At 37.2% G+C, this 27,286-nt stretch overlaps 2 protein-coding genes across 3 annotated transcripts; both read right to left on the bottom strand.

Moving 5' to 3' along the window:
* Positions 1-1,150: 1,150 nt before the first annotated feature.
* Positions 1,151-6,950, bottom strand: LOC110715735 (proteasome subunit alpha type-6-like). Its single transcript, XM_021894342.1, has 9 exons — positions 6,735-6,950; positions 6,530-6,624; positions 6,351-6,432; positions 5,808-5,904; positions 4,510-4,568; positions 4,313-4,395; positions 2,677-2,772; positions 1,959-2,018; positions 1,151-1,656 (listed from the first exon to the last, which is right to left on the bottom strand). Exons 1-9 carry the CDS (start codon positions 6,808-6,810, stop codon positions 1,564-1,566), a joined length of 741 nt encoding a protein of 246 aa, XP_021750034.1. The 5' UTR covers positions 6,811-6,950; the 3' UTR covers positions 1,151-1,563.
* Positions 6,951-14,979: 8,029 nt separating this feature from the next.
* On the bottom strand, positions 14,980-26,850 carry LOC110715834 (ATP-dependent DNA helicase Q-like 3). 2 transcript variants are annotated; one of them, XM_021894449.1, is made up of 20 exons: positions 26,734-26,850; positions 25,376-25,547; positions 25,139-25,246; positions 25,012-25,019; positions 24,817-24,900; positions 22,775-22,915; positions 22,629-22,663; positions 22,452-22,535; positions 20,325-20,413; positions 18,999-19,151; positions 18,802-18,898; positions 18,088-18,091; positions 17,825-17,974; positions 17,641-17,733; positions 17,496-17,561; positions 17,188-17,318; positions 16,697-16,794; positions 16,406-16,533; positions 16,169-16,266; positions 14,980-15,541 (listed from the first exon to the last, which is right to left on the bottom strand). In XM_021894449.1, exons 2-20 carry the CDS (start codon positions 25,524-25,526, stop codon positions 15,085-15,087), a joined length of 2,175 nt encoding a protein of 724 aa, XP_021750141.1. In that variant the 5' UTR covers positions 25,527-25,547; positions 26,734-26,850; the 3' UTR covers positions 14,980-15,084. The 2 variants fall into 2 exon arrangements, with proteins under 2 accessions (XP_021750141.1, XP_021750142.1); XM_021894450.1 differs by lacking the exons at positions 25,376-25,547; positions 26,734-26,850 and having other exon boundaries at positions 25,012-25,053; positions 25,139-25,248.
* Positions 26,851-27,286: the final 436 nt, after the last annotated feature.

Below are 27,286 nucleotides of genomic sequence, written 5' to 3' on the forward strand. Positions count from 1 at the left end.
GATCAAGGCTAATATCACGCTAGGATAATTACAGTAGCTAAACTAATATATACAAAGTCAAAGAATATATATCCATATATTCTAACACATACTCATAGTTTTGGACTTTTGGTGAGGAGTTTTAGCATTACTACATGTATCAGGTGATGCGGCAATCACTATTAAGGATCTCTTCGGTCTTTCTAAACCTCAAATTAATGCATTGAAACTAGAAGCAACATCGCACAAATCAGTAGATCAACTGATCAAGGTTAGCAAGACGTGTGTCGGAGTGCATGTATGGCGCGTGGATTAGCAAGTTAGAAATTGATGCAAGATCAACCGATTAACCCTACCAAAAGGGTATTACGGCAACTTAGTCTTCTTCACAGCTTGTATTGCCAAAGTAGGAGACATTGTAAGCAAAGCAAGCCGCTGTGGTACACTACAAATAAAATACATGAGACACTAGAAAGAATACAAGATGTCGAAAACTTGGTTGATTACTTAGCATCGCATTCGAATCCTATGGTTCTTCTTCTTGGGGCAGACGATGTTACCAGTCCAAATCTTTAGATAAATTCTTGAAGTAGGATACCTTTTACGAAGCAGATTTTGGTTGGGATGGTCCAACATTTTTCAGAAATGATGGTGTTTGAAACGAAGGGCTCACATTCTAGATTCCGACCACGCATCGAGATGGTAGTTTTAGTGTTTTACGTTGGGCATTAAACATTACAAGATTCACATGCCTCTTGAGAAATTGTTGTACGACTCCAAAGTACACCCAACGTATAAGCTTTTGTATACGTAAAAGTATACTACACTTTTAGCCTTTAGGCTTATTTATCATAATCAGTTCAATTCAACTCAAATCAGTTTTAATTAAGTTCAACTCATCTTAACATATTTACTATTTATTATTATCTTATTACTCTATTCAGTCCAAAAGAACAAGAACTAGCAAGTTGCCCCTTAATGGGTTTCTTTAATAATTAGGGAGTTATTTAATTTGTGACAATTGAAATGTTTTAGGTATAGAATTTTTTAACTCCTAGGCTGTATTAATTCCTAAAAAAATAACATGGATTAACTTAATCAAATGCCCCTAGACAGAGAAAAGAAAAACTGTTGAGAAATTACTTATAATACAGTGCTAGAAAAATAGGCATTTTGGACAGTGAGGTAAATGATCTCACATTGAAAAATCAACCTCTAAGATGCAGCTTCAAGTTTCATACAAAAGATTGCACAATAAGATTGTCGAAGTAAAACCCAAGGAAACGACCTACTGCATGACCTGCCTTGACTGCCAAATAGAGACAGCCGAGAAGGAAGCAAACTAGTGCAAAGCTACCAAGCATCTAAACCATTTTCATCAACTTGCACAGAAGCTCTTTGAAATAATAATCCCTTTAAGTTTGAAACATCAACAATTATCTGATGCTACAGTAAATATAAAAGGCAAAGAGTTCTACCAACGGCTACTGCAATTTCAGGTTAGGAGGTTGAGAACATCTTTCACATCAGCAGTACTAGCACACTTGGCAAACTATGCCAGCCACCTAGTTAAACACATCCAAATCAATCACGCTCACTAATGGCTGTCAAGTGCTCATCAATCTCCTCGGTTGCAAGCGACCTGAAAACTGGATTCCCAACTTGAACAACTCCCACCTGGAAACAATTGGCAACTCATTCTGTTATGATTATAACCCTAGTAAAATCATAATTTTTTAAAAATTAAACAGACTAGCATATTTCATGAGCTGATTTTGCATCAGAAGTTCCCAATGCAATAAGTTTCTGCAATGAAAATTCGAATTTTTGTTTCCCAAAGGGCACCCATGAAGACAGTTTACAAGTCTACTAGTTAACCATGTCCAACATTGTTTCCAAGATACGTATTGCATTAAGAACAAAAGTATAAACAGACATAACAAACTCAATAAATACAAAGCAAACTTCATGAGATGTACCTCAATCTCAGTGGCCTTAAAATCCTCTTGCAGAACAGACTGAAGAGCAGAGATCGCAGTCTGCAAGGAAGAAAAACACACAACTTTCAGTCACATCAAGATCTATTGTTTTCATCAAAAAATAGTCTATTATTAGCACAAGATGTATCCATCAACATATCTACAAATAAAAATTTAGTAATGAGTAATGGCTGATCACAGACGTTAACTAGTAAACACCGTAAATGTCAACAGCACCAAATGGTGATTGGTGACAAATACTTTTTGTAGGTAAATTTTCATAAACATAAATTACCACGTTTACAAGTACCATAACATATATATACAGGACAGATTCAAGCTTTTCACCAACTTAACAATATAACTCGGGAATTTCCCAGCGCATGGCATGAAGCAGTAAGAATGCAATGGCACAACACCCTCTTATAAATAAGAATTTACAAAACAAAGCAATAACATAACACTAACAACTATTAGTTGAAATAAACATTTTCTTAGCCTCAAGGCCCCAATGCAAAGACATATTTTACACAAAATCTGCAAGTAAAAGAAGTGGATCCTCCAAATAAATAATTAATCAGTATAGCACTGCTGATTTCACATTTGACAATCACTTCCCCCCTTCCATATTTCCCTTCACACTAGAATGTAAGAAAGAGAAGACGCATATTGTTGCAGCAATTGAGGATACAAAAGAAAAGCAGGCTAGATTGCATACCTGCACAGTTTCCTCAAAGGAGAAAGCAGGATCATTTTTCATTTTTTTCTCCAGAAAATTAATGGCTTCTTGATCTTTAGCTCCAGCGCTTGTGGCCTATAATAAACAAGCATATAATCAAAATTGTTTCCAAACTTTTGCAGTATTGCTACAATAAAACTGACATAAGTTATACCTGGCTAATTTCTACCAAAAAAAAAGTGCCAGTTTTAGACACAATTCACAAAATCATCCCTAACTTGGAATAAAAAACCAACCAACATAGATTCGCTACCCTCAAGTCTTTAATTGTATTCTCATACCCACCAACTACCACTAATCAAACAATTAGCAACTAAATAACCACTAAATGGCTACAAACCCTATATTGGAATCTGATCGAATTTCTCTAGATAAAAATCCTTAAGAGCCCCATTTTATCTATCAAGTAATCATGTTGATCAAACTAGAAACATTACTCTTTAATTTAGGCTGCAATCACCATCTTCAACCACCAAAAGTCCAAATCAAACACAATGACCACCCAAGTGAACAAAAAATCTAAAGAACAATACATAACACAACCTGATCTCAGTCTCTCTCTGTCATATGGCAGATAGAAATGATGGTGTGCATCTATGATCACCAAGAAGGACAGCTATTGATCACTCAAACCAGTCACCACTTTCCTTTCTATGAGAACAATTAGTATTTACTCCTTCCGTTTCATATTAATTGTAATAATAAGCGTTGCACAGAGGTTTAGGAAAATTAAAGGGTTTGGACCCTTTAATTAAAAGTGTGAATTTTATAACATAAGATTAGGTTTTTTTAAAGGTAATATGAAGTATAGTTAGCACCATAGTGGGGGTATATTTAATTAATAGTGAGAAATTTTTTCTAAAAAATGTGTAAAGGGGTTGGTGGGAAAGAAAAATAATAAAATAGTAATGGTTCATTATCAAATAAGGTAACGTTGCAAATTCAGAAGCGGATGAAAAAGGAAATTGCCAGGCTTAAAAAGAGAGATAAATTGCAAATTGAGAACAATTGTTTAAGAGTAATTCACAAAATGTTGATGAATTGAATGAAAGAAATTAAGAGAAAGGGGAGGATAGAAGAACTTAGATTGTTACTAAATGATGTTTATATTTCTCTCTTTTTGAAATCATGGGCTTTGTATCCATTCCGAATTAAGTCAAAACTGCAAAATCATACAAGTACCAGACTTCAATAAAGGGATTTAGGGTTGAAGAAGGGATTTTAATTACAGACTTGGTGATTGATGGTGAAATGTGGCTTTGAGAATTCAAATGAGGACTTAAGGCCTTAAGGATGGTTATGAGAATAATCCCCTCAACAAAAGGTAGTTATTGTTTAAGAATCTTGCATCAAGTAGAAACTCGAAAGTAGACGTTTTGATGTATGAAAATCACAATAGGTTTGAGGGAGCCTTCAATTCAATGCAACATAAAGATTCTAGCCTTTTTCCAACCTTACTTATAAGTTTATTTTAACTTAAACTTTGCAGCTCAAGTTAACACCAACACCAAGCAATGACCACACCATATGAGCTCTATTCTAAGTTGTCATGACTCACCAATAGATATTAAAAATCTCTATATGAGAGGAGCATATTGCAGTCCAAAAAGAATACCTTGTGACCATAAAAGTGTCCAGCGGGATCACATTTAAATAGTTGAGGTCCATTCTCTTCATCAATTCCAATAACAATAGCCACTACATGTATAGGAAAATATAAAGGCATTTAGGAAAGGCCAAATGTAAAATCACAAAATAAAGCTCAGAGGAAAAAGATTTATTATGACAAGCAGAAGCAGACTTGGCACACACCTACTCCAAGAGGTCTCATGTAGGCATGCTGAGTATATACTTGAGACTTATCTGCAATCCTATACACAAACAACAAACGAGTTATAACATCAAAATCACATAGCAAAAGTTGAATAGTCAAAAAAACTATCGTGTCACCTGAAAATAACAATTAACCAAAACAGGAGGGGTGGGGGGACTTAACATCAACAGAACCCGTATATTAATTCATTACTGTACTTAGTTGCATGGCTCAGTAAGTCAAGGAAAGTAAAGCATCTTGCTTGAACGCAGGCACGGGAGCACACGGGGGTAAATAAATTTTTTCTTATTTCTTTGAAAAATAGATAAATAATTATTTTTTTAAATCACAATTCTAGCAAAGTTAAAGATCAAAAAAAGATCAACAATAAGAATCCTAAAAGATAAATATGTAAAGTTTATCAAAAATCAAGCCCTCAGCTCTTATTGAACTTGCTCTTATTGAACTTGTTCAAACTGGTCTTATGTTTACACATTTCACTAAAGCCAGTCCCTTCCAGAGCAGCAGCAATACTGACAAGATGACAATGGCAATAATAATAATAATAACAACAATAACAATAATACTCCGTAATAATAATTGTAATGAGAAAGAAGACGAAGACGACAATGAAGAAGGTGGTAATTGTGGTGGAGGTGGTGGTAGTTTACATTGCCAAATTGCCAAGAACCAAAGCTGCAGCTCATGAAAAGGAGGCTTATATGAAATCAATAAAATCATATAGATTTTCCATCATTAGGCTTTTTCAAAAAATTTAACAAATTCAGAAAGTCATCAACCAAAAGCAACGACCCGGCAACAATATTTTGATTATAATACACAAATTTCAAATAAACATGCTAATAGACAAGGAAAACATATCCAGCACACACCATTAGTCATTGGACATGAAGCAGAACAAATGCATCATGTAACCACATTTTTAATTATGTTCAATTTAAGGTTGAATAATTTCTCATTTCAGTGATTCTGTTCAACATGTGGCACAACTGGAGGACAAGTGAACAGAACCAGGGTCTAAAAAAAAGATGTTGCACCTCAGCTAACAAAGTACAGTGCTATAATTTTGAAAATATAGTTTACCCAAGTAACCAATGAAACCAGAAACCTCCAACTTTCTATTCAAAGCCTCTTTTATAAGTACATTCTTACAAATTACAAGCCTTAACAGCAAACACAATACAAAGGCAACCTATAAATTTCAACAAGAATTTCTCACCTAATGAAAAATCGATCATCCATATCCAAGAGAAATTAGGAAATAAAAAATACATACCATCTAGCCAATGAATCCACTGGCATTTCGTATCCATATTTATGACGAAACTCAGCTGCTTCATTCCTTGCTTGTTGAACCAAATTCCTAGAATCAGCTGATCAAAGAATCCACCTCATTAATGGTAGAAGCTTTTGAAACAATCGATTCATTAAATCTAATATTGTCAAATCAATAATTTCCTCAACCAATTCCATTGAGCAATCAAATTTAATTATAAATACTCTATAGTAAAAACAATATTAGACACATGATCCACAATAGCTTCTCTATTCACTCATCGAAAACAAAGCTCATATAGCAATGACCATGACTAACCCATCACAACAACATCATCCAAGAACTCGAACCGAGAACAATTCCAGACTTTTAAAATATTTCAATTAAAACTATCTTCAATCCATAAACACTATGAGTTCAAGTTAACATGACTCAAGCCTTCAAATTTCTACTTACATATTGTCATCCCAACATTTTTCAATCATTTGTTCTCCATTTTAATAATTGGAAAACCAAAATCATTAAGAACAACAAATCACCCACCTGTCATTCCAGTGGCAAGCAACCCTATAAACTTGGTGATTTTGAAAAGGTGTGAAACACTAGTTTGATCCAAAAGCTTGTCCTGTAATCCAAACATCAACCAAAAACAATCAAAAAATCACCCCCAAAACATTAAAAATTAATGGAAAAAAATCAAATTAAAAAGAAAAATTACTAACAGGAACTTTCTTCTGGGTAACGACACAAACTGAATCTTTCCCACGAACAGCAATCGATGTAATTCCACCAGATTTCACTGCCTTAAACGCATATTCTGATACCCAAAAACAAAAATAAAATCAGCGATAAACCCTAAAAATTGATCTAATATATATGAAAAATTGAGATTAAAATGATAGATCTTGAGGATGAAATTGAGCATACCAACTTGGAAGAGACGACCTTCAGGAGAGAAGATCGTAATGTGTCGATCATAGCCTGCTCCGCTGCCTCTACTCATGCTTGTTTGTTGTTGTTCTGCTGAATCAAGTGTAAATTTAGGAGAGAGAAAATAGGGAGAGAGTGAGTTTGGGAAATGAGGAAAAGAATTTTGGGGGTTTAAAGTGGGGAAGTAGTAGCGCTTTTGGTGCCTTTTTGCGCAAGCCAGCCTCGTCTTTGCTTTTATGCCGTTGCTAATTACCGATACCGTCCTCGTGATTTTAGTATCATTTGTTAAACATCGCCCACAAATTACTACACAAAGCCCACAAAATTCACTTGGTTTGCCAAAATTGCCCTTGACCTTAAAAAAAAAAAACACTCACACTCTCATCACTCACACTCTCATTGCTCATCTTCTTTCAACCTCTCTAAAAAAAAAAAAATTCAAATAACGGCAATGTCGAGGCGACAAGGCAAGGAATTGGCGGCGGCGGCGGAGGGAAGGATGTCCCAAGGAGGAAAGGTACATTTTGTTTAAAAAAAAAAAAAAAAAGGGAAAAACCGCCGTGACCGCGGTGGGGCGCCCTGGCTGGACGCCCAGCCAGCGGTGGTGGCGCCAGCTGCAGACGCCGCCACCAGTTGGCTGGCGCCTGGGCTGGACGCCACAGCCACGGTTGTGGCGTTTATTCAAGGCGCTGCAGCCGTGGCTGTGGCGTCCAGCCCAGGCGCCAGCCAACTGGTGGCGGCGTCTGCAGCTGGCGCCACCACCGCTGGCTGGGCGTCCAGCCAGGGCGCCCCCCCCCATTTTTTTTTTTTTTTTTTAAAAAAAATTGTTTTTAATTTTTTTTTTTTTTTTGTGTAATATAATTTTGAATTGTTTTTATATTTTGTTGTTTATTTTTATAAATTTTTTCAATTTCGTTGTATTTTTTCTACGTTTATATTTTGTTTACAATTATTTGTATGTTTTTAGTTTATTTGATTTGCGATGATGATTATTTATCGTATAAATTTTTGTATGTTTATATATTTTAAAATTTTGTGTAGAATTCACTGGGTCGTCATGGTGCGGGGAAGAATATAGAGCTTCTTAGTAGAAGTTATTCAGTGGAGAGGTCGGGGCATAGACATGTCAGATCCCGTGGTATTTCGGCCTCAGTTCGTAGAGAACGGATCCACCGTCGGGATGAGGATGACGATGACGATGATGATGCTGAGGAGGGTGACCAGGAGGAGGAGCAGGAGGAGGGCGCAGATGAGGATGAGGATGTGGACGATGGCAGTGGACCGTATGATGATTACGGTCCATTCAGTCAGAGGGTTGATGACATGTACGAGACGCATATGGTGGAGGTGCGTAAGGGTAGGGGTGGTAGGTTTGTTAGTAGATCTGGCACATCATCTGCGTCCACTGTATCTGGGGCAAGCAGGAAACGGTCGAGGGTCGGTAATGATTCTTGGGTTGTTAGGAGTGAGGTGCCCGGTGGGCCTGTTGACGGGAGTGTGATTCCTAGCTTTCTAGGACACATAGCTGCCCGTATTTGGGAGGACCAGGAGAGGCCTTCAGTTACGGGGTTGTTGAAATGTCATACCCGGGAAAAGACTTGTAGCTTTTTGCGTACATGGGCTGAGGCCTGGCCGGCGGAGAGCGAGATGTTCGAGCGACTGGAGGGCACTGGGGTGAATCACGTTCCTGCCACCATGCACGATAAGATTGACAGTACGCTGATCACGGCTTTCATTGAGCGATGGCAGCCGGATACAAACTCTTTCCACCTTCCGTTCGGTGAGATGACGATCATGTTACATGACGTCGAGGCCATTCTGGGGATTCGTGTTGAGGGTAAACGACTTTGTGCTGTGGCTGATGCGGATCAGGCAGATTCGCTGGCGGAGTTGTTGGCGGTGGACAGGGCTGCACTGTACACCGTGGCGCTAGGTGTTTGGGAACACGGAGGTGTGAAGATCGCATCCGTGTTGCAGCGGTGTTTGTACCCCAGTGCACGTAGGACGCCCGACGCACAGCTGAGTGCTTATGTTTTTCTACTCCTCGGATGTACCTTGTTTCCGGATAAGAGCGGCGGAAACAAGCTCAGGCCACGCGACATCGTAGAGGCGTGTGACCCCGACAGTGTAGGCTAGTTTTCCTGGGGATCGGCTACGTTGGCGTATTTGTATCGCCAACTAGGATTTGCGAGTCAGGCTGACGCGGCAGGTATCACTGGGTGTCTGACTCTATTACAGACCTGGATATACGAGTACTTTCCTGCATTGCGACCACATCGTGACCCAGTTCCTATTGATGAGGGGATGCCGCGTGCTTGTGCGTGGAGTCCGCGCTCGGAGAAGAAGTCCGTTGACCGCCTCCGATCGATACGGTTATTGCTGGACAGGTTGTCCCCCTTAGAGGTAACGTTTATTTATAGAGTCTACATTTTATTATTTGCACATATTATATTCATGTTATTAAATTTTATATGTTGTTATTGTACAGGTGAACTGGATGCCTTTCGGCCCGAACCCTAGTGTTAGGGTACCCAGGACCCTGTACACGGGACTCATTCAGTATCGTGACATCGTCGAGGCATACATGCCCCAGCGTTGTCTTCGCCAGCTTGGATTTGTCCAAGTTGTCCCTCCTCCCTCGGCGTGCCCGATGAAGGCGGTCCGACCTGCATCGTCGAGGGACTACGTCGTGGAATGGCCAGATATCATGACCGGGACGTGGGACCAGTTTCCTTGGTGGCCCGCTTATGGACTGCGGAGTTGCAGCGGCCGCTCTCTGGGGTTACTCCCATGTGTGACCATTACTACATGGAATGGTTCAACCGGTATTCGCACCCGAGGTTGATCGCTGATCTCGACCACAGCGATGATGATTATGTGCCACCGCCTACTGCCACGGAAGCGGTATGTCTTTTATTATATTTATCGTTGTCTTTTAATTAAGTTTTATTTGTTGTTATTGTATTTCATCTTCTGTTTTTTGTTGTATGCAGTGGATGGGAAAGATAATGCAGGACGTACAGAAACTCTCTCTTGAGAAGGACAGCATGAGTGCAACAGGGAGAGCTGTTGTTGATAGTCTGGAACAGACCCTTGCGCAGTGGGAGTTGTCGTCGAGGAGGGATTACTGATGGTTTTGTCATTTTATTTATAGAGCATTATGTTGGACATTATGTTGTAAAATTGTAACATTTTAGATTGTTCTTTTAGCTTCCAACTTAAACATATTATCAGTGCTGTTTTTAAATTTTGATATAACCGTTCGTGGATCCGCGCAACTTACCCATGCAACATATAGAATGCAGTAAGCAATACAATATAAAATATTAATGTTCTCATTAAAAGAGCAACGTACAAATAAGATTACAAATAAAGAATGTAAACATGAAAAACTAAAATGCAGCTAGGGTGTTCCATTCGTGGATCCGGTCATTATATAGCGCATCCCAACCCTCTACGCTCGCTGTGCGAATGTTGTACCACCGAGGTATAATCGGTGGCACTGGAAAATCGGTTGACATGTCTAGTCGGATGAAATGTCTGTATGACGACCCAAGAAACGCAATAGCTAGCTCTCTGACCGGTGTGGTGACAGTCTCACGCGACCGCCAAGGGAGAACCGTGGTACAAGGATAATAAGCTTGACTATGCACTCCCAGGCCGAAATGCATGACTGTGCATTTGTAAATGTTTGCAACGGCAAACAGATCTAGGGGCGCGTCAAAATAATGATTTTCGCCGCAAGGTCCACCTCCCCACCGGATACGCCGCAGAGCGCCATCCAAGTCATCCTGGTACACATGACGATAAACATTTCGGTTAGAGGCAATTTCGCTGTACATCAACTCACGCACCAAACCGTAGTTGTCTTCGCCCATTTGAAAAACATCAGCCACGACCCGGAATCCGCAGTTACCATCTCCGATTACATCATTCCACCCTTCCAAGTACGACATGATGATCTAAGTTAGACGGGTGGAACATGTCATGAAGTACATGAGTAGCGTCACGAATAATAGAAGGATGGCTGGAGGACACTCGGTCGTACATCGAACGGAACTGCTCCAACTCCTCCTGTTCACGGTCGGCCGTTTGATTGTCTGCATGCTCACCAATAACAAGCGTCCTCCAGAATGAATGGACCTGATCAACATGTAACGACGCCCTTTCTTCTGTAATAACGCGGTGAATGGTGCATGCGCAAGGTAATCCATGAGTTACTGAAATAGTACACCCACACCGAGTATACACTTCGTCAGCCAAGTCCCTCACCCTGTTCAGCTCAGTGAGAATCAACCCCAAGCAGTAGTGCGACACACGACCATGGAGAATCTTAAATATAAAATGGCTATACATCGTACCATGTCGTCGTCTGGAGACCTCTAGAGAGTTCCTGATGTCGTTCTTCTGAGTTTCAATTGACTTGTTCAGTCTAGCGAACAGTGTATCCAAAGCAGCGGTCGATGAATAATTCCAGTCCTTGGTAGCTCTATGAGCGCTCTCAACTCTACATGTTGTAGTGTTCCCAAAATGAAGTACCTGGTTTGTCCAATATTTGACAAACTTTTCCCTGTGAGGGACCCATTGATGCATCACATAGTCCACCAGTGCCGGACACCACTGGTACGAATCCCTGAAGTTAGCCAATGCTCGCTCATACGCTTCCTCTGTGGTAGCCTGTAGGATCTTCCGCCACTTACCATTCACCAATCTCTCTGCCATTTCCAAATTCTTCTTGAAAAGGTTGTAGGCTTTCACTTTCACGCAGTTGTTGATGTGCCATGTGCACAATAAGTGGTTCGATTCGGGAAACAGCTCTGCTATGGGGGCAAAGAGACCTCCCTCACAGTCGCTGACGATGGCTGCTGGATGAACATTAGGCCCGATGTAGTTTCTCAGCTTCTCCAACACCCAATAATAACTTGGAGCCGTCTCATCCCTGATGATTGCATGACCAATCAGAAAGTTCTGGTTCGTTGGAGCCATCCCAACCATCTCAACCAGTGGGAACTTGTACTTGTTTGTCTTGTACGTTGAGTCGATCAAAATCACAAATGGCCAAGACTTGATCATATCAGCACAATCAGGATGCACAAGGAAAAGATGAGTCACCTCCGCTGTATCTTCATCAGAATCAAACCAGAACAGGTAACCACGTGATTGTGCCTGGTGTAGCAGCTGCTGTATAGGGTTCCTTCCCTCTGACCGTTCAAACCTAAGTTGCTGTCTGACGTTGTAGATGTGTCTTCGGTTTGGATGGTCTTCTGGAAATTTCTCTAACACAGATGCTAATATTTTAGCAGGCTTCACTTGAGCATCACTCATTTCTTTCACAACTAGTTTCGCAGCAGGACTTAAGCCGCTCAGTTGTCGATGACCCTCTTCATATACTATCATCTCATGGTTGTGATACCCCCATTTAGAGTAACCAATCACTTCCCAACCGTCACGACTCCGTAGTTGTCGAACCTTTACTCTGAACTCACACCCACAACCTTTCCGCTTTGTATCAAACCGAGTGGCTGTACGAAAATCTCTTTCTTCTCTTTTGCGATAACGGTCACATCTCAAAATGCGATCCATTCTACCATCCCGTTGAGATTTATGAGTTACTACTACCAAGCAAAATCCAGCTGCAATTGCAACCTCTTTTGCCCAATCAATCGCCTGTTGAGCTTCTTCGAATGGACCATCATGTCCAAATATCCCACTGTAATCATTTCCGTCTCCACCATATTCCTGCATCAATTATATATTACAATAAATACATTTAACGGATAATACATTTAATTTCTATATTTACACAGAATTAACACAAAAAAAAAACATAATTATATATAATCAAACTTAATTTTTATAAAAACCCAATTCGAATTTTCAAACTAAATTTAAAAATATACCATTTCGAATTTTCAAATTTAATTTAAAAAAAAACCCATTTCGAATTTTTTTAAAAAATCATTTTCGATTTTTTTTTTTACAAAAAAATTAAATAAAAAACAACATCAAAATCAAAAAAGAAAAAAAAAAATTAATTATTAAAGGTGGCGTCTGCCAGGGCTGCCACAGCCACTGGACTGGCGCCTGGCAGGGCCGCCTCACCCAGTGGAGTGGCGTCTGCCCAGGACGCCAGTCTGGTGGTCTGGGCGTCTGGGCTGGACGCCACTCTGGTGGTTCTGGCGTCTGGCTTGGACGTCCAGGCTACGGTTTGGGCATCCACCCTAGGCGCCGGAGCCACTCCGACGGTAAACCGTGAATTTTAACGGTGACTTACCTCGTTTTCCGTCGACGACGACGTACCTCCGGCGTCCCCCGCATCTCCGGCCTGCCCTCCGGTCTCCCCCGGCGAGCCAGTACGGCTCCACATTTTTTACACCGAGATTATTTCAATTTTAGAAAAAGGGCATAATGGTCAAACCATATCATATTTGTGGGCTTTATATGGTAATTTGCGGGCGATGTTTAGCGTTTCACGAGAATAGAGGTGGTAAATGAGTTGTTTGGTCGAGTGTTTTTTTTTTTTTTGGTGTTCTACTCGATTGACCCTTTGGGCTAATCCGGATTCGGGGATCAGTTCTGGGTGGTTAGGTTCCAGTCTCCTCCCGATTGTTGTTGCGGGGGATCAAACACGAGTCCTCCCTACCAAGTGTAGTCCCAATCACCACTACACCAACAACCAATTGGTTTGGTCGAGTGTTTTTAGTGAGTATTGACTATTGTGTAGTCGTTTAAATTGGATTTAATTGTGTGTCAAAATTGGATTTGATTGAAGTTGTGGTTTAATAAGTCCAATCAATATTTGATTTTTGCTTATATTAGGGTTTGTTCTCATTGACTGAACTCATCTGAACTAAACTGAGCTGAGCTAGGGGCGGATACAAGTTGGGTTCATTGAACCCACTGAATTTTTGAAAAAAAATTACAAATTTTTTTTTTAAAAAAAAAGAAAAAGAAAAAAGGGTTAAATACAATATCTTTACACTAAATATCAACAAAACAATGTTCAGCCTAGTGGTGATTTCCCTTGCGCGCCTTTACCTCCCCTCTTACAAAGAAGACACGGGTTCGAACCCTCCCATAACCCAACTCACCTCCCTGCCTCTCCTCACCTCCACCCCACCGGCCACCGCGGCACGCCGACACCAGTCACACCACTCACGGTGAATACTTAGATTGTTGAGGTGGAAACAATTCTATATAGTTCAATACTAGCATTGATCCTTCCGGTGGCGACTGCAAGTGTGGAACGAGTGTTTTCATCAATGACTTATGTAAAAAATAAGTTACGGAATAGTATGGGCGATCAATTATTGAATGATAGTTTAGTCACTTTTTTTGAGAGAGACTTATTTGCTAGAGTGAGTGATGATGATATATTGATACGCTTCCAAAGTAGGAAAACTCGAAGAATGCTTTTTTAGGTTTTTTTTTTAATTTATTTTTTTTTTTCATTTTTCTAAGTGTAATTCATTTGTAATCCGAAATTTGAACTAATGTACTGAATATTTAATTAATGTATTCGCGTTCCTTTTTTTCTTTTTTTTTTATTCCGAACCCACTGTTCGGAAATCCTGGATACGCTACTGCCTTCTAGAGAGCAGTGGCTACAGCATGTAGGCCGGTCTGTACCTATAACATGAATGTTTGTCAATTTTGAAGAATAACCACTTTGTAATCTATAATGCTGTGAAAATAAAACACATTTCTTTCACTTGATTGTAATTTTGGTTTTGAGGGCTAAATTAGTTAATAAGCATCTTCCACCTGATAATTTTTAGGATTGATTGTTCAATTGAAAAATGATAAAAAAAAAGTATCGTATCCTCTTCCCTTAACCATGTAGAATTCAAGCTCTAATACCCATGATAGCTAAAGGTATTAACAAATACAAAGTAGTAGTTAATATCCCAGCTCAAGTGACTCGAATTGTTTTTATAACCATTAACTTTGCCTAGACGTAACAAAACTATCTCAACTCAAATGACTTAGACAACATGTAGAAGTATAGAATGAGGTGATGCCCTAATTCAGAATCAATCCAATTTGATCCGACCCTAATACTTGAATTAACATTTTTTTTGACATAGTATACTTGAATTAACATTAACATGACTTAAGGACATGTTCTCTTACGTTGAAATTCAGTTCAGTTCAGTTCAGTCAGCTCAGTTCAACTCAGCTCCTAATTTCCTTCTTTATAAAATATTCATTTCAGTTCAGTTCAGTTCATAGAAGGGCAGCCTGAAGATCAGATAAATACTTATTCTCAATGACCGGAGGTACTGAAGAAATAAAGTACAGTATTTAAGAAGGCAAATGAAGAGAAAAATGAACTACTAATGTAAGACTACTGCGACCTCATCCTCTTATCGGCAGTACCAGAAATATCTGCTGAATTCCTTTTTGAGTTAGAATGATGAGTGGCTTGACCATCTTTCGCTTTGTTGCTTCTCACAAAGTCAGAGAAGGAAGGAACAGGCGGTAGCACTATTCTTTGTGCTATGCTTTCCGATGTTTGAGCAGTTGCGGATGGACCAATTCTAGTTTTTTCATAGATAATTTCTTTCACAGGTTTACTGGAATTATTTGAGGAAGTTGGCTCCAGAATGGAAACGTCCTTTTTCTTCAAGTTATCTGTATTTGGGGTGCTGGACTGCAGCTTGTTAGTTAAATCATTTACACTTGCAGTTGAAAGCCACCTTGCTGTACTAGCCATCTGTGATAGATAAAACGTTTTCCCGCCTTTTTCACATTTCTTGTAGCATTCCTTTTCAAGGATTGTGACCGCTGATTCAATGTCAACACTGTAAAATGGTAATCAAGGAAAAGAGTTGGCCAAGATTCCACTAGAAAATAACTACTTCATAGTATTACAGAAAAAGAAGGAATCGGCCTCATCAATAAGATGTAATACCCGAGTATTAAAAAAAACCACACAGAAGTAGCTAATATTATCCCCTCCTGTTCATTCTATCAAAGGTATGGAAATAAACAAGCAATAGGTAGCTTCTCTCAAGGGAGTGAAAAAAATACAGTAATGTGACCACTGCCCTCAAGTTAAAGAGCAAAGGATTTGGGGCAGATATATTGAAAAACATTTGTATCAGTTGAAAGGCAAATCTTTTTTTGAAGGGACATGAAAGAAACATCTTAGTATAAAGGCTTCAGTTGCCTAGACTCACATTATGCCACATGAGTATCACCCATTCCTGATTCAATCCTTCAATTAAAAAGACAAAGAACCAAACAGAACCCTGTCGCTTCATAGGTATAATGTGAATATAGCAGGAATGTTCACATGAAAGTTATTTTGAGACACAAAATTAGTTTAAAATAATTATAGGAGAAAGGAACCGGCAAAAAAAGATTAAACGAAAGAGACTAAGAATTAAGCATATGGTTTGAAATCGAGGGTAAGCTACAAATGAAACCTGCCAAGTCGTTGATTTTCCTTTAAAGCATTTGCCAGTCGTTGCTTGCATGATTCTCTTAATGTGTTGGATATCAAATTTTTGTCTTTTCTACTAGTCTGTAATTAGTGATAAAATTACATAGGATATAAGAATGTACAATAAAGAAAAGAAAGGGAGACACAAGGCCAACTAAATGCATATGACTACATGCATTGGCAAAGGCATAAGAATATAATATATAAAAGAGAAACAGACCTCTTTCTGAGAGCCTTGGTTCTGATAATACTTTTCTTCTGCTCGCTGCAATATATCAAGTTTTTCACTTAACCGAGATCTTGATGGCAAGCCTGAGTAGCTCAGGCTTTTTAATGCTTCCCCTTCCTCTGAATTAAGAAAGTATTCAGTGATGATAATGAGATGGTGATATAACTAAAAAAAAGGCTATTGTATATTTGTACCAAGCTCAATCAAAATTCAATCACAAAAAACTGCCAGCTCATAAGGCTCTATAGTGAACTTCAACCAATAAACCAGATAGGTTATTACCATCAGAATCTGATATTTCTTCTTCAGAATCACAAGATTTATCATCACTACGATTCCAGAATTCACTATACCTTTCTCCATCAACATTGTTTGAAGAACTTCACAGAAAAATAGGAACATATTAATATTAGCACAAAAAGAAGCAAATAAGAACATTGCAAAAAGAGGACAACATATAATAAAGAATAAAAATATTCCAACATGACTGGATGACTGATTCCTACTGACAAAGTTAGCACTTTATCATAACTCATAAGCCTCACAAAACACCAGCAAAGAGATGAGAGAAAGATGTGCAAGATGTTTAGGAGTTAAGAAATGTTAATGGATAAAATATACTTCGTAAATGAATTAACCCAGGTTAAGTACCACAGATAAAGCAGTAGTGTCTTCAAGGAATTTCCATATAAACTCAGTAACTCTCTGACTCCACAATATTTAGTCAATGACAATATCATGATAAATTTATCAAATAATACAAACCATACTACCTGTTTATAACAACTCTGGCAAGCACGTTTTTCTGTCGAGCTGCTGAGGAACTTAACTGCTCCAGGTTCTTGGCCACTAAATTTGGCTGTTTGCAGGCATCACATGTTTTTCTACAGAGAGATGCAGGGGCCTACAGTTTGAGTAGAAAAGAACAAAAGGAAATAAGAGTTCAGTTTAAATGGAGCAAAAAAAAACTATGAAGTCTATATAGAATTTAATAATTTTTCTTTGTTGTGAAAAGGATGATATACATAAAGTACAAACTGCATAAATTAATTAAAAAAAAAAAAAAAAATGCCCAGCACACCTGTTCCCCAAAGCTCTGAAGAATTTTCTTCCTACGGCAATCAGAACCTTCACAGTACTCAACCATCTGTAATCACGACCAGCCAAAATCAGTTCACTATTCCATTATTTCCCCTCACCTCGTCTTGCCTTTGTGAAAAAACCACCTGTCTAAAATCATCAAATGACTTCTTTGACGATGCATCTTCCAAACTTGAGGACTTCAATTTTTTGTTTTGAGGATTCTTCAGAATAAATTCCTGCAATATTGAAATTATTGCAGTTAAGATTTCAGCAATTATGTAGCCTTATTGTAGCCTGAAAAAAAAAATCAGGACATAAAAATCCAACCATCCTCTTGCGATCATCAATGCTATAATATAAAACACTTCGACATGGCAACTGATCACGTCCAGCTCTACCAGACTCTTGATAAAATGCTTCCATTGACTTTGGGATATTGAAGTGACATACAATTCGAACATCCTTTCTATCTATTCCCTAAAGTTCAGCCAAAAGAGTCACAAATTACTTACTGCTAGAGTTCATTTTAACAATATAGTAAAGTGTCAATAGTTGTGATTCCCCTGCTTAATATTTACAGAAACACGTACCATTCTGCGTGAAACATGTCATCTTCTATCACTTTAAAGTCTCTTACAGAGCTCCGTCCCAAATTGCAGCAAGTAATACAGTGAATGCATAAAAAAAATTATCTTTAAGTTTCAGCGTTGAAGTATTAAAATATTAACAGCTACGCTGTGCCAAAATGAGAAAAGAAAACACAGCACAACTTAATTCTTGCGAGGACATTGACATAAATTAATCAGAATAGTCCAATAATGCAAGTGTAAATGATTTTAACTTAAGTCATCACTTCTTAATTATATGAAATTCACCAACATAGATCAAATCAGTTTGCCAAATACGTACATGTAGAGATGATAAGAACAAAAGTGCCAAGATAGCTAGGTTGTGCTAAACCCCCGCAGCAGTTCATACAATGCCTAATAAGCCGTCCATAAGGCCCAAAGATAAATATACATGTAAAAATAAAAATGATATAAATGTAGAAGTAGGCAGACACCATTTGAAATACTACTATAAAGAAGAAAGTGGCGCAGTTTCTTTTTTTATTGTCCAATTTTATTGTTCTAGTTAACAAATGCATATTCAGCCAATCGTCTTTCTCTATTGCTGCTATAGTTACACTATATTGGTTCAATCTCACTTGATATCAGCTTACATTCGTATTTGATTTTTTTTATAAGCACCAACCCAGAAATCATTGAAGTGCAATGCTATATTTGTATCTAAGAAAGTCATACCCAAAAGCAACTGTGGCCACAACAACTTGTATCTTCGAAGAAATCCAATCATCTAAGACAGAGCTTCGTAATTTATTGTTCAAACCAGCATGGTAAGCTAAGGAAAGGGCAAAAGAAACATCACAATTTAAGTGTATAGAAAACATCATAAGAAGATATATATTGAAAAACATCACAAGAAAGACCATATTAGTTACCAGCGCATGATATGCCATTACTTGACAAGTGAACAGCCAGAGCATCACAAGCTGATCTCTCAAGGCAGTAAATAATTCCACAGACATCTCCACAGGATTTCATTACCCCACATAAATCAGCATAGCTATCATCTAGAAGATCTTTATATCGAACTGCATCAATAAAAGCTTACTCAACAGTATGACCAAATCAATGACATACAAAATACAAGAGTAACAATAACCTAATCCCTCTATCTTTGTTTGTTTTTTTTTAATGAAAGTATAAGGTAGAGAGAAAAGGATAATGGTTGTGTGCGGGCTCCGACATTAGAGAAAAAAAGTAACCATATTAGGAAATAAAGCTAACATTGGGACATCCAAACAAGAAATATGGGACGAGCAAAAAGGGATGGAGGGAGTATCTCATACAAAATAACTGACAGATGCTGCAATCAGAATATCTGGATAAAATTAAAAGAAAGAAAATAAGGGGAAAACAAAGTATGTAAGGAGGGAAGAAAAAAATAAGAAAAGGGAGAAATTTTCTGTTTCAAGTACAGATACATTACCACGTAAACTTTGAACTTGTGATTGTTGTGAAGCATCTCATAAACACTAATTATTTCAATAAGCATAGGCTGCATAGTGCCATAGCCATCAACTCAAGAGAACATCAATTTATTACTATCTTCTCAGATCATTACATGAGCACTCACAATTTTTTCTCTGATATAAAATCCACCAGAAGGTTCAAGATTAACAAGCACTTAAATAAAATTGTGATAGTGACTTCGTGTTTGTATTCAAAAATTTCAAAATGTACGGAAAACTTCTAACACTCAAAGAAGTTTTATATCGACAAACGAAGAAACATAATGCTGATATACACGAGCCTAAAGGAAGAAGTAGTACCACAACAAGTGACAGGTTTAAAAAAATATATTGACAACCATCAGCAACAATCCAATAAGTATTTGAATATATGATCATGTGCATCACTTCGAGTTAAGACTAAATTAAACTACATGCTTTACAAATACACAAAAACTATGACTAATAAAACTTTGAAAGTATTTGATCTCTGGACTAAGAGTCTATGGTCTACCTGGAATCCAAATACATAAAACCATAATACCCCTCACCACCGTATGCTTTTTAAATTTTCTAAAAAGGCCGATAGCACACATGGAACAGATTCTAAGTTTTCCCCTTTTCTATCTTTTTTCAAAATCTTATTCTCTGAATGAAATAATATAAATTCATAATACTTACTTTTGCTGATATACAGATGATAAAACCAGCAAATGAATGAGAAACTAAATAACAAAATTTTAAGGAATTCACCTTCATAATGTATGTTAGGGCGATTGAAGGATGATTTTAGGACTAAAGGATTTTGCAAGCACAATGATTGAATGACATCAGTCTGAACCCTGCACTCGAAAGAAGAAAGAGAAACAATATAAATAAAGGATAAAACAAAGTTAGTAGTCAGGAATAGATAGAAGTTCAACACAATTCTTAACACGACGAAAATTCAATCCCATTAATTCTACAAGCAATCTAATTTTGCAGCTATGTTTGATTTACAGGTACATATGCCTTACTTTATCATTAATCAGTAATTATTCTAATCTGAATGCATCTATCCACCATGATTTTGTTACTAGAATGCTTCTCTGAAACCCATAATAACATGATCTGATGGCCACATATATTAATTGATACAGCATAAATTTGACGAATATCATAGATTACAATGTAGCAAACAGTTGAAGTACTCAAGTATCTATATACCTATTGTTGAAGCTTAAAGGTTTTGATGATGATGAACTCAAACTAAGCAAACTTCAACTAATAAAGGTTTTTCTAAGTGTTGTAATTAGAACAGGTGAAGTAGACTTTAGAAGTAGAAGAGTAGCCTAATCTAAGAAGACATGAAGAGATTCCAAGGAAAGGTTAATCAAGATAGAAGAAGAGTTCTCTAACAGGAATTAACTGAGTTCCCTAACAAGAACTTGAAGACAGCAAGTTAAAAGTGTTGACTAGGTCTGCGTTGAAGACAGCAAGTTAAAAGTGTTGACTAGGTCTGCGTTGAAGACAACAAGTTCTGGAAGAACTAGGCCTGCGAAGTTCTAGTGTAGAACTGGAGTGCAAGTGACAGCAGGAACTTAGTCCTGGACTACGTGAAGCCCAAGTATCCTACATTACAGAATATCAGCGTAGCAAATTAGTTTTGTTAAGTTTTTATCTTGTAGATTTGCTGAAAATATGATTGTTAGGTTTACGCGTGAGACTTATTAGAAACGTGACAAAAAGCTTGGCAAGCTTCTTAAAATAGGAAAGTTTAAAAAAGATAAGTTTTTAGGAAAAGATTTTCTAAATGATTTACTTCTTAAAAACTGATTATCAAAAAGATATTATTCTTTTTGATAATTTATCTTTGATAAGTTTTCTAAAAGATTTTCTTTCAAATAGATTTACTTAAATCCGTGTTTTGGGATTTTGGTAAAATAACATATTTTTATTTTTTGAAAACTCTAGTTTCTATATGAGCAAGTCTTGTATAAATTGTAGAATCTCATTTCATTATTTTGTGTGAGATTATGCGTGAAGAAATCGAAGTGTGCTTAATTGTGTAAGTTTTCCAAGTCCATAACTTTGTCATATTTGTTTCGGGTTTCACGCGTAGCTTACCATTTGCATTGATCTTGTTGTCTTTTTTCTAGATTTATATTTTGTATTGGTTGGGTTCTTGGGTGTGTGTGTAATCAATCTTTGCATACAGTATTGTAGGCTTCTAGGTTGATGTACACACTCAGGGAGTACGAGTGAATCTAAGTCAGGGACTTAGGTTGGTAGGATAGGGTCCTGCTGTGTAGGTCTGATTATAATAGGTTGTAACTTGTGTGTTTTTCCTATTATAGTGAATTGATTTGGCTTTGGAAATCCCTTAGAAGGATCGAGGTTTTACTTCCAGTTGGCCCCGGAAGGTTTCCTCGTAAAATATTATGTGCATTGCAAGTTCCTTTACATTTTGTTTTACATTCCGCAAAAGTAGTCACTATGAACTCACATACAATTCACCCCCACCCCTCTTGTAGTGTTCGTCTCAACTAACACCTATACTAAAGTGGAGTTTTTGGAGGGATTTTTTTTTCCGGCTGAATCATTAGTTGGCCTAGGAACTTCATTATCTATTTATTCATGTATTTAATGTAATTGACTATAAAGTTAAATTTCTCTAGAGACTTACATATTTCAATTGCTATTGATTTTAAAATCGAGCCATGTTTGGGAATTTATTTATTTATAAACTTCAGTATTGATTTATTTATTCATGTATTATTGTAAAAATGCATCATGTGTGAGTATTATTATACAGAAATACTATGATTTATTGTAGCAAGTCTAGCCACCACTGGAGGACTTTGAAAGAAGTGATGAATAAGAGTAATATGTGCAGCTTACTTTGGTGCAGCCGTTGCTGTCAATGCCAAAATTGGGACATCTGGAAGGATGTCTCTTAAAGAAGACAGTTTCCGGTAGCTTGGTCTATAAGATAAATTAACTGTTAATGAAAAAACAATTAAACTAGCGCATTTGTGAAGTCATTTGCTTGAGGTGAACCCATATTATAGCACAAACCTGAAGTCATGACCCCATGATGATATACAATGCGCCTGAAACATTTGAACAGAAAAAAAGGGAAAAAAAAAAACACACACACACAGTTAATACTTCAAGGTAATTAATTCTTGAATTCCAATCACTACACAGAGATTACAGCACACCTCATCTATGGCAATCAAATGCAACAGCCCCCTGCCATGAATTTTTGACAACTTAACGCTGAAACCCGATGTAGCTATCAACTCCGGAGTCACATACAGCAGCTTCAGGGAAGGTTTTCCAGAGCTCAGGTCCTCGTAAATCTAGAAAAAAGACAACAAGATCAATGCAAATGGGAAGCTATAGGGAAAAGGAGAGAACAGAATAAAAGAGACAAAACTGGTAAGATTGATCATAATTTGGCACAGCAAAGCTAAGGAAAACATAGTAAGGCAAAAACATAAGAAGAGTAGTTCAGTTTGGAATCCACAAAGTGCATAATGGTGATTGAATGATCCCACACACATGTGAGCTCCTGATTGTATCCTAACGGAAAAGGTTGCTTTGGTCTAATCACCAAATTGACAGAATAATAATTATATCCAACAAGTGACCATTTCAGAGCATATACAAGCCACTACCATCAGTCCATCATCATCTAAAATTTATTCTATCTTCATTACACATTGATTGGTGATCCACATGAAGAAAGCCTCTGAAGTGGCTAGGCTTTTTGTAATCTGGGTATATACACCTGACTTTCAACCCTGATCAACTGGTGAGTTTTGCAGTCAATACTTTTGCCAATATCCATGTTTCCCCAAAAAAATCTTTGCACTCCTTAGTTACCATTTGGAGGGCCACCACCCCAAAAACAGTCAAACTGATACTGTCCAGCAATAAGAGCCTTCACAAGTGGAAAATACTACTTTTGTAACCTATTCATCAAATATTACTTTTCCTAATGAATTTTTTGAGAAGATAATACATGTTGATAATTTTAATTTATTACTACCTTCATTTCATATTATGTGTAACATTCACTAAAAACAATTGCTAAACATTATGTACAACAAATGTCTTCTTCCCTTTTTAAGTTGTCGTTTCCCACAACCTCTCTTCTTATCATGTGCATCTCTATCTTTCTATGCGTCCGTGTCAAGGCCTTTGTTGCACATAATATGAAACAGAAATAGTATTAGTATATAAGGGGGGAAATATAAATATATATATATGTGTGTGTGTGTGTGTGTGTGTGTGTGTGTGTGTGTGTGTGTGTGTCTGTGTGTGTGTGTGTATAGGCAAAATTGGCCTTAACACCCTAAACCATAGCTTGGGTGCACCCAACTTTGACTAGTAGCTGGAACACCACCAACTATTAATTGGGGTGCATCACGTACCATTAATGGGTATTATTTAGCATTCAAAATAAGACATTTCTGATAATTAAAGGGTAGTTAATGAAGATGTAAAATTCTAATGGTTGAAATTAAAGATAAACTGGATATAAGACAAATAATCCAAGTATTTATAATCAAACATAACATCTCATTAATGAAGAAGGCTACATCCAACAATTTGTTTCAAATGACAATTTTTAACAAAATCTGACTAGCATTTTCATAACAGAAAGAGGAGGTGAGCATGATAAACGGTCATGACATAACATCTGGTAAAAATTACAAGGGTACCATGTAAATTTCTAAAAATACAAATGGTCTACCAAATACAACTTTCACAAGTAGAAGGGAACCGCATAAAATCCACAAATATTTACTTCTTAGAACAACACTAGAACTCAATGCATTGAGATCAGAAATTGGATCAAATGCAATGTCTAAAAGTAATACTTGCCATAAGTTTTTTTTTTTTTTTAATTCATCAGTGTTTAAATAAATCGCCAATGGATGCCTAGAGTTACCTCTATCGATTTATACCAAATAATACATTAAGCTTAGTCCAACAGAATCTGTACGGGAATGAACAGCACCACCACAGTTTAAGAACACTAAGAATAGAGCTTATATTGGAAACAACAAAGTCCCTTATGAAGTTGACCCTCAAGCATATAAAATTTGTGTCAGATAATCAGATATACAATAATTATAGAGACAACGCCAAAATTCAATTGTGCCTACACTGATGAAATGTTTGGTTTCTAACTTTCAGTTGTAATCAACCTTTCGCAAATGGCAACATGGAATGACAGAACTCAAAAACATACCCTCTCTCTGACAGCAGATCTCTGAGTTGAGGAGAGAAACTCAGCTCCAATGCCCTTCTCCTTCAAGGCCTTCACTTGGTTTTCCTAAATAAGATAATTTTCAGTGTATGTTACACCAGAGCCTGGTAAATGGTAATAAAGACAATCATAATAAAAGAGAAATAGATAATTCTATAACAAATACAATGCCCTTACCATCAAAGCTGACCACGAAAATGGAAGTGATCAATTTTAGTCCTAGAATTGCAATTCAGCCATAAATCAAATATGGTATACAATACTCCTCAAGATAAAACAATTAAACAAGACAAATGACATTCACCTATTAAAGGGCAAACAACAAGGACAATGCCATTATTTGCAAGGGCAGGAATCTGATAACACATTGACTTCCCCCCTCCAGTGGGCATAAGACAAAAACAATCCCTTCCTGTATACAAGGATCAAAAGTCGTAACCAGTACATCAAATTGATGCTTAGAGCATCATATATCGTCAAATTGCATACAGTACTTCAGTAGCATAACACAATTAGCAACACTGAACTGGAAGATTAAAACCTGATAAAACAGCTTCGATGGCCTCTAGCTGCTTGCCTCGAAATTCAGAATGCCCAAAATGCCATCTCAATATTTTGACCAAAGCTTCCTTCCCATATTTATTCTTTGGTGTCCCGCATATATTTTGCACAGGTAATGGTGATTTCTTCATTTTAATTCTGGGATTCGAACCCTTCAATACAAAACATCATGGAGAATTATTTATAAATAGGGAAACTTAATGGTACTATAATTTTACCAGAATAACCTACTCCGGGAGTTTACTTGGGTAACCAGTTATTTGTTGGTATTCAGAGGTTCAAAGATTTCACAGCATTGATCACTATTAGCTATTAACAAAAACTACCTACAAGACCCAGTAGGCCAGTAAGTGAATAAAAAAGTTACACGTTTTGAACTGATCAGAAAAAGGTTTTCAGAAGAAGCATAGAAAACGATAAAGGAGCAAATTGAATTGAAAGGAATGCATCACCAGCAAAAACAAACTGCACCAAACAGAAACTACAAACCAACTCATCCAATTCTACCACATATTTACTTATCAAACTTCTTAGTCCCAAGCGTTTAAACTAAATTGATTGATAACAAGTCCAACAATTATTATGCACTATGGATGACAATCTGACTCTTTAAGGCATAAGATTATACGAATGTCATAACTCCAGTAATTAACTACCAACTTCAATTTCAAATTTACAAACCAAAAGAACGTTAAGAGGGTAGCATCCAAATAAAATCAGCATTGGTGTCACAAATCAGACATAAAAATCACAAGAAAGAGTGAAAGGGATGACGCCTGTTTCTTATTACGTGCAACAAAGGAATATTTTATGTTTCACAAATAATACTCCTTTGTTCCACATAATAAGAAAACATAATAAGAAAAGTACATAAGAAACGGAGGTAGTAAATAAACATTAAAAGATAAATATACAACATAATCAACAAGGCCATTACACCAAACAATGGCATTGAAACTGCAAAAAGTTCCGAAATTTCGATACAAATTGCTAAAAGGCATGTAGAGTAAAAGTGACCTAGACGCAATTAGAGTATCAATATCAAAAAAAAAATAATCAACCATTATAACGCCAGTTACCTAAATTAAAGCAATATACGCAGATTAAACAAACAATTAATCCAGCAATAACTAAGATACAAAGAATTAACATCAAAATTCAAAATGCATTGAAACAAAAAACATGAATTAGGGAATCAAAGATAGATTTTAGATAATAATAATCAACAATTTTAGAATTAATTGAACGATGATTAGAGCTATAAAATGAGGTCGTCGTCGTTCGAAAACAACATAATTCGATCATGAAGGAAAGAGAAAAGGTGAAAGAATCGCAAACCTAAAATTGCAGGAGAAATTCCAACAATGTAAGAGAGAGAAACGACGGTACTAGCGAAATAACATTGGCGGAGTTTTGCCGGGAAGAATACGTCAACTTGAACCTCAACACTTAAAACTTGAACTTGAACTTGAATTTGAACTTGAATGGTTCATACTAGAGGTGTGAAAAGCACACCCGATCCGACCCGATCCAAAACTGATCCAAAAAATATCCAATTCAGATTTGAACTCGAGTAGACATAACAAATTAATATGAGTTAACTTTAAAAATTTACCACACCCGACTGTATCAGACTCGATCCGATCAGTCGAATTGACATCCCTAATTCATTCACATAAATATTTGGACAACGACCCTCACCAAGTCACCAGCCTTAAGTAATGCGCAAATTGGCCAAATCACAGCCTAATAAAGTAATAAGTTATAAACGAGGTGGCAAAATTGGATACCCGTTCTGAAATTTTCGAATCAAGAAAAATTTGATCTGAAAATAATTTGGATATGGATATCCAAACCTAAAAAAACTAAATCAGATATCCAATAATATTTC

The sequence above is a fragment of the Chenopodium quinoa genome, unplaced genomic scaffold (genome assembly GCF_001683475.1).
Source record: "Chenopodium quinoa cultivar QQ74 unplaced genomic scaffold, ASM168347v1, whole genome shotgun sequence".
Classification (NCBI taxonomy): Eukaryota; Viridiplantae; Streptophyta; class Magnoliopsida; order Caryophyllales; family Amaranthaceae; genus Chenopodium; species Chenopodium quinoa.

Excerpts from the sequence above, each read along its gene's own strand:
- LOC110715735 (XM_021894342.1), bottom strand. The coding sequence starts at position 6,810 with ATGAGTAGAGGCAGCGGAGCAGGCTATGATCGACACATTACGATCTTC. Across the intron at positions 5,905-6,350 it reads GCTTGCCACTGGAATGACAG|CTGATTCTAGGAATTTGGTT; the intron begins GTGGGTGATTTG and ends TTCTTTGATCAG. Across the intron at positions 2,773-4,312 it reads GACACTTTTATGGTCACAAG|GCCACAAGCGCTGGAGCTAA; the intron begins GTATTCTTTTTG and ends TGTTTATTATAG.
- LOC110715834 (XM_021894449.1), bottom strand. The coding sequence starts at position 25,526 with ATGAAGAAATCACCATTACCTGTGCAAAATATATGCGGGACACCAAAG. Across the intron at positions 17,562-17,640 it reads CATTTGATGATTTTAGACAG|ATGGTTGAGTACTGTGAAGG; the intron begins GTGGTTTTTTCA and ends TCGTGATTACAG. Across the intron at positions 16,534-16,696 it reads AGAAATATCAGATTCTGATG|AGGAAGGGGAAGCATTAAAA; the intron begins GTAATAACCTAT and ends TTCTTAATTCAG.